Source organism: Saimiri boliviensis, chromosome 13 (genome assembly GCF_048565385.1).
Source record: "Saimiri boliviensis isolate mSaiBol1 chromosome 13, mSaiBol1.pri, whole genome shotgun sequence".
In the NCBI taxonomy this organism is placed as follows: domain Eukaryota; kingdom Metazoa; phylum Chordata; class Mammalia; order Primates; family Cebidae; genus Saimiri; species Saimiri boliviensis.
This window is the reverse complement of record NC_133461.1, coordinates 29,422,995-29,435,015: the sequence shown is the minus strand read 5'-3', so window position 1 is coordinate 29,435,015 and position 12,021 is coordinate 29,422,995. Positions and strand designations below refer to the sequence as shown.

Genomic DNA, 12,021 nt, shown 5'->3' with positions numbered 1-12,021 from the left:
TAAGCAAGTCAATATTAAGAAGCTGTGAAAACCTCTTGAAATTTCAGTTAGTGTAATTTTCTGTATTTTTCTTTTCTTTTTTTTTGAGACAGAATTTTGCTCTGTTGCCCAGGCTGGAGTGCAGTGGCATGACCTTGGCTCACTGCAACCTCTGCCTCCTGGGTTCAAGCGATTCTCTTGCCTCAGTCTCCCAAGTAGCTGGGATTATAGGCCCCTACTACCATGCCTGGCTAATTTTTGTATTTTTAGTAGAGATGGGGTTTACTATCTTGGTCAGGCTGGTCTCGAACTCCTGACCTTGTGAACCACCTGCCTTGGCCTCCCAAAGTGTTAGGATTACATGTGTGAGACACCATGCCCAGCCAATTTTCTATATTTTTCTTTATGCAACTAAAGACAACCATGAAAGTATTTTAAAAAGTGGATATAAAATGAAGGCTTTAAAAATCACTTAGTGTGAAACTGGTAATTACTTTTAATTCCTATGACTTATCAAGTGTCTTAAGTAAATGAAAAGTTTGGTTAATGTCAATAACATATTATTCCATGCTTTCTTATTTACACTAAAAGGTAAGTTACTTCTGGTTAATTCCCCTTGAAAAGCACGACCTAGTTTTCAAACAGTAGGTAAGGTAAAATTCTTACTCCTCAAATGACATAGATAATTCACTAAACTGAAGAAACGCGGGGACTTGGGAACCCGACATAATAAAATCCCAGGTGGTAGTGGTATGAGAACACGCACGGATCTGGATGAATTCTGACCCATCACCATGACATTCAAATTGCTCCACGGTAAGCGAAATGCGAGCCAGCAACATGCCCTGTTGTGGATACAGACAGTGAGAGCTTTGAGCTGCGGCTTCTAAGTCGGCTCCCAGAGGATATACTAACTTTATTTATTTCCTTCCAAACCCTAAAGGAGAAATAAGCGACTCAGGATTTCAAAGCTTGTTCTTTAGGTCTCTGTTTAAGCAGGAGGGTCCGGAAAAAATAATTACCTGGTATTGCCTTTCCCAGACTTCACAGAATACCAGTAAGAGGAGAATGTTTAGAATGATATTAATACTATTTACTCTGAACAGCCAAGTTGTTTAACTATACAGACAGATTCATCCAAAGAGTATGTATTCCCACATAGGATATTACACAAATATTTTAGAAGGCTACGTCAAATAATATTTGATTGAAAAATATTTTATTTGGTTGGAAGTCAATTACTCTTCCACGGGCTTCCAGATCTTACTGTTTACTTGCCCAAAATTGGAAGAATATTACTTCTACAAATCTGGCTTCAATTCTACAATACAAGGGAAACTTCTGAAACTTTTGGCTCATCAGCTTCAGCTAACATTAGCTGGTGAACTTCTCACGAGTAGGGGGCACTGTGATCCTCTCAACAACCCAGAAGGTAGTGGGAAAGAATTCTGAATTTCCTAAGTGTTTACATATTTTAAGAAACAACAAATCAATTAGTACATATTGTTCCACATTTTCACAGAGAGCTTATTAAGATAGCATTTCCAATTTGAAACCAACTTTTACATCAATATTTATCATGTACAAAACTATTATTACACACCTGACAATTATTTTATCAGTATATATTAGTAAATGACTCCAAAGACTATAATGTGCTGTTATGTAGTATAATATAAATATTATTCAACACACAGCTTGAATTTTCAGTCAACTTTAGATGCTGTAGTATTCTGTGAATTAAACTCTAGAGGTTTTAAGTGATTCATTTTATTATAAACACTCAACCCAAAAAGATGATTAAAATAATTGAGATAAGGCTTGATTGTAAGGATAAATAGGCTTTTTTTCCCCTAGTAACATCTGTGGTAATAATATGCTATCATTTAAACCAACTAGGATGACTCACCATCTGTGGGTAAATGTAATTTTAGTAAATGTAATCTTTTCCAGTACTGGTGATAGTTTTTTTTTTTTTTTTTTTTTTTTTTTAAAACTGAATCAACCATCCTGTATCCTTCTGCAACCATGAAGTGAAATGGCAAGCTGAGGTCAGGAATACAACTTCTTGCTATGTTCCAGAACCAAATTAACTAGCCCACTTAAGAAATTTACTTATGACCTTGGCCTCAGTAGGATCTTGTTCTAAATCAGAGTCAACCTGCCTAGGACCTACCATAGATGAATTATTTTCTCTATTTGGCCATAATTCTGAAAAATGAAAAAAGTTACATTTTTAAAAATATGTCACCGTCTCAAATATAAATAACATTTTATTTTTGAACACAGTATAATAAATTAACAAATATTAACATTCAAGCACTTAGGCTGTATACTAATTCATTCTGCTTTAAGGTAAGTGTTACAGTGAACTACAAGATTAACCTTCAGTATCTGCTATGGCCATGGAAGGGGTCTTGGGACAAGAATGTTCACTAAAGGAATTAGAAAATAAAATCTGAGATTGGAATAAGTAAACAAAAATGGGCTGAGGACACAATTAGTGAGAGATAAGCCAAAAGAAAGGGGCTACAAGTGATCATAAGGAAGGGATATAAAGGGAAAAAGATTTATAGGAACTGTATTTTTGCAACTTTTCTGTAGGTGTAAAATTATTTAAAAATAAAAAGTTAAAAAAAACACAAAAAACAAAACAAAAACGCCAAGAGCATCAGCTCAAGTATCTCCCCTTCTGGCCATCCTATCTAAAATGTCCCCTTCCCAATATTGTCTATCTTCCTCTCATTTATTTACTTTCTATTTTATTATTTATTTGTTTGTTTTGAGACAGGGTCTCTCCCTGTCACCCAGGCTGAAGTACAGTGGCACGATCTCAGCTCCCTGCAACCTCCACTTTCTGGGTTCAAGTGATTCTCCTGCTTCAGCCACCCAAGTAGCTGAGACTACAGGCGCATGCCACCGCTCCTGGCAGATTTTTGTATTTTTAGTATAGATGGAGTCTTGCCATGTTGGCCATGTTGGCCTGGCTGGTCTCAAACTCTTGGCCGCAAGTGATCCACCTGCCTTGGCCTCCCAGTGTTGGGATTACAGGCGTGAGCCACTGCACCCAGCCTATTTACTTTTTATTACTGGCTGCTGTCTAAAATAACACATGTTTACTTATTTATTGTATTGTGCATCTTCTCCATAAAACGAAGCTCTAAGAGGGCAGAGATTTTGACTGTTGTCCATTGCTGTATCTGCAGTGTCTAGGATGGTAACTGGCACCCAGAGAAAGAAACATTTCCATGAATTCAATTTCCAAAAAGGATGACAGAATAAAAGTTAGAAAAGCAGGTCTGGAGATAGAAAATGTACTCCCAAACTCTTAAATTCTAACGATTTCCTCATTACAGTATATAAAGTGAACTTTTCATTTATCTAACATTTAAACAACTAAACACAAGTTAGAAGATGACGGGAGGCTCACAGGTTGTAGGCATGAAGTGCTATGGGTGGTTTGAGGAGGGAGGCAAACGCACACTGAGGAGTAAAGGGAACAGCTTCACAAAAGTTGTTAAGTTTATCAAGGACTTTAAAGAACCCTTAGATTTTAGAAAGGCAAAAAGCAAAGGTGGGCCAGGCATAGTGCTGAGTGCCTACCATCCCACTACTCTGGAGGCTGGGGCACAGAGATGGCAGAGGCCTGAAGTTCAAGGCTCTAGTGCGCCACGATCAAGCCTATGAAAAGCTACTGTGTTCCAGCCTGGATAACATAGGGAGACCCTGCCTCTAAAGAAAAGAGAAAAGAAAAAGCAAAGTTGGGAGAATGAATTATCAAGAAGAAAGAACTGTGTGAGTAAATCCAAAAATGTGGGAAAGGAAGAAGCAAAAGGCAGAAAGAGTTCTGGTCTGCTGGAGCAATGAGTGGGTAAAAGGAAGTGGGGAGAGAAAAGACTGGAATGGTGAGTTGGCATTACATTGTGAATAAATGGTCTAGAATTCCAGTTTAAGAACCCCCGACTTTACTGGGTAACAACGGGGCCTTGACCTCTGAATATCTGTAAATAGAGTTACTAGAGTACTGCCCTGCAAAACTCGTCATGGAATTATAACAGAATTCTAGACTCTTAAGAACTACAAGAAATCTTTGGGTTCATCCTGTGTAACTGTCCATTAACAGGATTCTTTTGACCTTTTCCTCCTCTGTCTTGGATTTGAGTCCCCTGCCATCCGGTGATCTTCTATTTACCATCCAAGCTTTATCATGAATACTTCATGTGAAGTATTCATGAAGTATTTCATGAAGCAAGATATTGATTGCTAAACAATTTCAGTAGTCAGAAAGCATTTCCTTAGGTTAAACTCACACCAGTCTTGGTCCAATTTCTACCCATTGCCCTCTGGCATAAAATGAAATGCTTAATTCTTCTTTTACAGCATAACAAGCAACAGTCTTCTACCTGGCTGCTCTGCTTCTCAACGCAGTAGCCAGTGACTCTACTAAAATCTAAACAACATTAGGTATTATTACTCTGCCCTTAAGCAAAAGGCTCTGTCCCTGTGAGAAGCTGGTACCAGCCTCTTCTCTCCCTGGTGGCTGCCCCTACTGACTTCTAGGCCATTCTCCCATTTACCATGGCAGTTGGCTCCTAGTCTTTCTCCACTCCTCTTCTTAAAATCTTGCACTGGTTCCCATTTCACTCAGAAAAAAACCCCAAAATTATTAAAATGGTCTACAAGGCACCTCCCACCCCCATCATCTTTGTCCGTCTGCTATGTACGACTCTCCCCTTGATCCTGCGGCTCTAGCTACTATGGCTGGCCCCCTCTTTGCTATTTCTGCAACATGCCTGGTGTCCTCCTGCCTGAGGACATTTTCAGTGGCTGTTTCTAGTGTTTAGAACTCCTCCGGTGTCAGCATGTTACACTCACTCACCTCCTTATCTTTGCTCAGTGTTGTCCAGACCACCCTTTTAATTCTACAACTTTCTCCTACCACATTCTCACAGATGCTCCTCAGCCCCTTATCCTGCTCTGTTTTTTCTCTATTGTCCACAGCACTTTCCATGTTCTAACACACTAGATCCTTCTGTAATTTATTACAATTACTAGTCCTTGTTGTCTCCTCCTACTAGTCTGTGGGTCTGGGAGGGCATGATCCCTGCCTGCCAGTATAACCCAAGCATGTAGACCAAAGGCCCTCACTGAGCAGATGCTTATTAAAGATTATTCGGTGTTGATAGAATACGGTGGCATGCTGAAACCTAACATGTCACATCTCCTTATCTCACTGGTCACTCCAAACAGCCACCCTCTCCTGTGTGGTGTTCCCATGCTGTTTTGTGCTTTCTCTCCCCTGATCCAATTGGTTTCTCTTCATCCTCCCATGCTCATAGTGCCTTTGTGAAACTCAGCTTTGTGGTTATGAAGTATCCCTACATTCTCAGGCCTTGTACTGCATCCTCCCTCCCTACTTCTTTACATGAAATCAGGCTCTCCCAGCAGGATTCTGATTCCCCTAGAACCTTTGGAAGTGGAGGCTGTACACTCTTTCATATTTCATATTCTTCAGGGTCTGAAGGTTGGTGTCCTCTTTGCCTTCATTGTAGTTCCTTCACTACTATCACTCTGCCCTTAAACAAAAGGTTCTTCCCCTATGAAGCTGGTACCAGCCTCTTCTCTCCCTGGCAGCTGCCCCTACTGACTTCTAGGCCATTCTCCCATTTACCATGGCATTTGGCTCCTAGTCTTTCTCTTTCCCCTCTGACTTGTCATCATCTGGGGTGACTAGGAGGATGCTCGTGTGAGTGACCCATCCTAGGCTCCCAATTCATGAACTGTTAATGGCTCAATCACAGTGACTTCCATCCACCTTCACCCAGTTCAGTTCCCCATACTCATGGCCAAATCCATACCCATCCATCTCTATCCCGCATACTCATGGCCAAATCCAGACTATGTCACCGCCAAGACTGCTCCACTGTTGACAGCTGAAATCTAACTATCCTGCTCTTTCATCGCAATCGCTGTTACTTCCACTGTGCTGCTTCTGTGATCTCATCAAAATTCCCTTTCCCCAGATTCCACTGCAGTGTCCTTTTTTGGCAGCCTCTTGATATTTCTACTTTGTTCTTGACTGAGCTTAGACACCAAGATCCATCACTTCCTGGGAGTAGCCACTCTAATCTTCATGGATCGTTTTTTTGTACTGGTTCACTTAGTATAGTTTATATATATTTGCAATACTTCAAAAAATCCCACAAAAATACCCCCAAACAACCAACCAAGGTCTTATTTTATGTAAAAATGGAAATATGAATTCTCTACATTTAAAAAATTGTCCGGAATAGGAACACATCCAAGCCGGAGGGTCCAGTGAATGGTAACCTGTTTTTATGCTCTTACCACATGGTGGTGCCACTTTGGCTGATAAACAGAACATTTGCCATCTTTACCCAGGACCGTGTGAATCTCACTGTTGTTTATATTCAGTGGAACTTCTGCAAGTGATTATGATGACTAATGTGCTGTTATTTTACAAACTCAGTTATCATAATTGAAAATATTTTTTATATCCTACAACAATATCTCTCAAGCATTCATTAAGCAGTGGTTCTAGTGATAGTGCTGAAAAACACAGCCCGCCAGAAACAGTAACACTGGAACAGACGTTAGTTGTGATAAAACATGATGAAGGCCAAATATCCACTATGACCTCCTGTGTTGGTAATTTAGGTGAAAGCACTCTAAACAATTAGAGCAAATGAAGAAAAAATTAAAAAGAACAGTGAAATAAAAGTAAACTGCAATACTGTACATTCATGCATTCCCCCAAAGCAGCCCCTTTACATCTTTTCTCATGGGATAATTAGCCTTGAAGTATGAGTTTTATATCATGAGACCGCTTCAGGAGTACATCTATCACACAGATGTAAATGGCTCTTCAAATACAGGATGTCTTCACCTTCTCCACAAAGCTAATCTCTTTCTACTACTACATCACAGGCACACAGCAAGCAGTCATTTTCCAGCTGTACAGCTTCGGCTAAGTTTCTTAACCTCGCTGTACATCAGTTTCCTCATCTGAAAAATTAGGATGACAGCACTACCCACCTCAAGGGGCTGTGGTAGGGACTGAATGAGCTTGATATAATACATTCAGAACCTGTGTGGAGCTGAGTCACACTGTGTAAGTATCAGCTACTGTTGTAATCACCACCTTCTCATCAACTCTTGATGATACTTTTAAGGCTGAATTTGTTTCACTGAGTTAAAAAAACAAGGTGTCCCTTTATTAACAGTATTTGAATTATAGTGCATGCCTTGGTTACTTGTAAGATATGCGGTGGTATGGAAGTATTAATGCTTCTTTTGCTATTTTCCTTTGAAAAGCTGCCAGAAACTTTTATCAAAGTTCTGAAGAGCCTTTCTAGTCTATGTACTGGGTAAGTAGCATGATTCTGGACAGGATCTGCTCAGACACTAACATTTACATCAAGGGATACAGCAGTGTTAAGTGGACATTTCTTTAGCCATCTTACCTTCAGTCTGTCTTTGGGCAGTGCAACTACACCTTGCTTAATTATTTCCAGGACCCGTTCCACTGACAGCTCAGCTCCAGCTTGCAGCAACCTTGAGCTAAAGAAGGTGATCACCTGTAATGTAAAGTGTTATTTTTTAAACAAGCAGATGTATTAAATACATTTTTAGTAGATGCTTTTCTCACATGGTAGTCAAACTATCATGATTCCATTCCTACAATAACCTGGCTTTTAATTCGCTAGCCCTCACCTAAATGCAGTTCGCTCTCTGTTGGATTTGACAGCTGAATCAGAGGCAACCTCTCAATACCCAGGGCTGATTATTTATTTTGTGAATTAAGTAGCCTCCTGAATTCTACTCTTTCCTGTGCTACCCAACCTTGCATTTATATTTATCTAGAGAGCAGTATCCAACAGAAGAGTGAGGAGAGAAGGCTAAACCTTAAAGCCTATCACTTTTGAAGCTCAGTAGTAGCTCTTTGTCTCTTTCTCTCTCAAAAGGACTTAACAGGAAAGGAATTTGAAGCTAATGGCTAAAATGATGTTTCGGAGATTATCTATGAGTTTAATTTAGCCATATTTCCCTTACCCTGATCACCAGGGATAATGAATAGCAACCTATAATTACTTTTGCTTCATGTCATAGCACAGCCCAAAGTATGTAGCAAGATATTAACACAGTAGCATTCTGGAAATAGCACTGTCCCTAAATATTTGTCACTAAAAATGAAAACATCATTTTTCAGCAAATTATTTAAAAAACCACAATGTTCATAAATCAAGAAGACTGCAGATCCCTTTTAAACTCAAGAAAATAACATTTAGATGTCTGTAGTCAGGCATGCAAAAATATAAAAAATTATTGTGTTTTTGTCAAGTTGAGCATTACCTTTTATGTCTTCTCTTTTATAGGTTAACTGTACTGTTACAAACAATAATTCATAAACATTTTAATGCATTTTCTTTCAGAATTACTCTCTTAAATGTTAATTGTTTAAGAGTACGATTACTTTTCTCTTAACCATTCTAGTGGAAAGTACACTATATTACATAAATGCCACTAAATGCATTTGTTCTGGAAGATTAAGAGACCTAGCTGGCGCCATGACCGCGAACAAGCATGTGCCTCACAATTCCGTGGCAATGAGTGAGAACAAAGGCAGCCCATAACTGGTGGCACTGCTTGTGATTCCAGACAAACCATTTCTTTATTTCAAGCAGTTTGCTGGCACCACTAGGCTCTTTTGCAAGTTGCTTATTTCGTCCGTAAGTTGGTTTTTCGGTACGTGCCTATGAGCCTTGTTCCTCCCCATGTCAGATTTTAAGTCTTTTTGAGTTTCTGGGATTAATATTTTGTTCACAGAGTTTACACACAGCAGGTCCAGAAATTGGTTTCTATAATATAGTGAATAAATCTTTGAAGAAAGACACAACACAGATAGCAAAACATAATAGATTAAAATCCTATTTAAAAAATATGCAACGACAAATACGCAAGTTAAATGCTTTCCTTTTGTGTAAATATCTTCACAGGTTGCAAACATGAGCATAGTTTTTTCTGAGAAAAAGAATGGTTAACATGTGAAATGCCATTTGGTAAAAATACGGTTTAATGTTAGCAATTTCTTATGGGTCAACCTAACACCTATCCATAAAATTATCTTCTTTGACCAAAAGACATTTAAAAAGTAGGAGCATATCTGTTAAAAACAGATAATAGGCCGGGCGCGGTGGCTCAAGCCTGTAATCCCAGCACTTTGCGAGGCTGAGGCGGGCAGATCAAGAGGTCAGGAGATCGAGACCATCCTGACTAAAATGGTGAAACTCCATCTCTAATAAAAATATAAAAAATTAGCTGGGCATGGTGGCGCATGCCTGTAATCTGAGCTACTCAGGAGGCTGAGGCAGGAGAATTGCCTGAACCCAGGAGGCGGAGGTTGCGGTGAGCCGAGATCGCGCCATTGCACTCCAGCCTGGGTAACAAGAGCGAAACTCCGTCTCAAAAAAAAAAAAAAAAACAAAAAACCAGGTAATAAAAAAAATTAAAAAGTAGATGTTACGAATGCTTGAAGATTACTGACTTTTTTTTTTTTTTTTCTAACATGCTCAAAGCTGACATTTCACTACTGGATTTTTGTTTTGTTTTGTTTATAGCAGTAGATAACATAAACAAGAAGTAGTTCTCAAGCATGGCTGATCATGAGAAGCAGCTGAGAAGCCTTGTGAAAGGCTGACTCCAGGGCCTGGTCAGGGACCTGCCATTATACATCATGCTCTCCAGGTGATTTTGATGATCAGCCAGAATCTAGACCAGAGGTCTCCAAACTTTTCAGGTTGTACACATCTACAAGTAAAAAAATGAGGATGTGCTTGCAATATATGTTCTAGTTCTTTCTAAATCATACAATGTACTACAGCACTGATTATATATTATAAAATGTTCATAAAAATAAATGTAAACAAATGAGATAAAGATAAAATGAATTAGATTTTTAAAAATCAATGATACAAAACACATTTTTTGTTCTCATTAAAATGTTATTGAAAATAATCTGGGTAATTAGTTCTATGTCCCACTAATCACAGCGGTTTCACAGAGCCATCAGCAAGCACAATATTCACCCACAGTAAGATGCATTGTTTGTTACAGTGAATATAAATCCATAGTGCCAACAGTCTTCCTGATAAATTTTATGGATCCATTTTTTGTGAGATTAGACTGGTTTGTCATTGTCTTCCCCCTGTAATGTGGCACTCGTTCTAGGAGGAGGGGGATGTCAGCTCTGCCATTATCTTTTGTCATACGTGCTTATATTTTTCTATCGCCTTCAGTCTGTGGGGAAACACGCTATTTCGTGAGGGTTTAATTAAATCCAGATACTGTAACCAGGAACACATATACTACTCTAAGCTTTACGTGAATGAACAGGTGAGCTCACCTATGCCAAGCCCTACGAGTCGAGGAACTTCTCCTATCTCCTCCCTCGGGATATCTGGAGTACTGAAGCTGACACAGATCCTGGCACACTGCAAAGGCCAACACCATTAGTAAAATGAAATCTCTTTATTTTTAGATGAATAAATAGAAGCGCTAATATTTTCTTTCCATGCTTCTATGGACGAACTGTTAGTGCTACCTCTGGGGCATGCGCATTCATCCCCTTTGATAATCACTAATTGAAATAACAAAATGCAATAGAGGAGAGATCCAAGATGGCTGATCACTAGCAGCTTGGGATTGTAGCTCCCAGTGAAAGTGCAAAGAACGAGAGGACGCCATTCCTTCACATGAATTCTTGTTGCTCACGCACCAGGAGATTCCCAGCGGAGGAGCCCCACGGGTCACCAGCGCGACTCTTGTGACCGGCGAGGCGGTTTTGCCGGCGCCTCGGAGCGTTGGTTCTTGGTGCAGAGTCAGAAAAGCACCATCAATCTTAACGCCGCTGATTGAGTCGGCACAGTGGGTTGCTCAGATTTCGGCGCTGAGAATCAATAAGTTGGACTTCCACTCAGAAACCCAATTACAAAGACGGTAATTATAAAGACCACATGGATAAATCTACAACGAAGGGAAGAAAACAGCCAAAAAAGGCTGAGAATACCCAAGATCAGAACGCCTCTCCCTCAGCAGAGGATCACAGTTCCTCATCAGCAACGGAACAAGGCTTGATGGAGAACGAGTGTGTTCCAATTACAGAAGCAGGCTTCAAAATGTGGATAATAAGAAACTTCTGTGAATTAAAAGAACTTGTTCTAACACAATCCAGAGAAACTAAGAACTTTGAATAAAGGTTTGACGAAATGTTAACAAGAATACACAATTTAGAGAGGAATATAAGTGAATTGATGGAGTTGAAAAACACAATACAAGAACTACGTGAAGTATGCACAAGTTTTAACAGCCGAATTGATCAAGCAGAAGAAAGGATATCAGAGGTCGAAGACCAACTCAATGAAATAAAACAAGACAAGATTAGAGAAAAAAGGATAAAAAGGAACGAGCAAAGTCTCCAAGAAATATGGGACTATGTGAAAAGACCTAATCTATGCTTGACAGGTGTACCTGAATGTGACGAAGAGAATGAATCCAAGCTGGAAAATACGCTTCAGGACATTATTCAGGAAAATTTTCCCAACCTAGTAAGGCAAGATAATATTCAACTCCAGGTAATACAGAGAACACCACAAAGATATTCCTCAAGAAGAGCAACTCCAAGGCACAAAATCGTCAGATTTACCCGGGTTGAAATGAAGGAGAAAATACTAAGGGCAGCCAGAGAGAAAGGTCAGGTTACCCACAAAGGGAAGCCTATCAGACTTGCAGCAGATCTCTCAGCAGAAACCCTACAAGCCAGAAGAGAGTGGGGACCAATATTCAACATCCTTAAAGAAAAGAACTTTCAATCCAGAATTTCACATCCAGCCAAGCTAAGCTTCATAAGTGAAGGAAAAGTAAAGTTTTTTGTGAACAAGCAAGCACTCAGAGATTTCATCACCACCAGGCCTGCTTTACAAGAGCTTCTGAAAGAACCACTACACATAGAAAGGAATAAACAGT

General features: G+C 39.5%; 1 protein-coding gene across 4 annotated transcripts in view; it reads right to left on the bottom strand.

The window, feature by feature from the left end:
- DYM (dymeclin) overlaps positions 1-12,021 on the bottom strand; it is a 439,715-nt gene that overhangs the window by 50,624 nt on the left and 377,070 nt on the right. For all 4 annotated transcript variants that reach the window (XM_010336841.3, XM_074383488.1, XM_010336842.3 and 1 more), the window contains one exon: positions 7,464-7,577. In XM_010336841.3, coding sequence (XP_010335143.2) covers positions 7,464-7,577 — 114 coding nt within the window. The remainder of the gene's footprint in view (positions 1-7,463; positions 7,578-12,021) is intronic.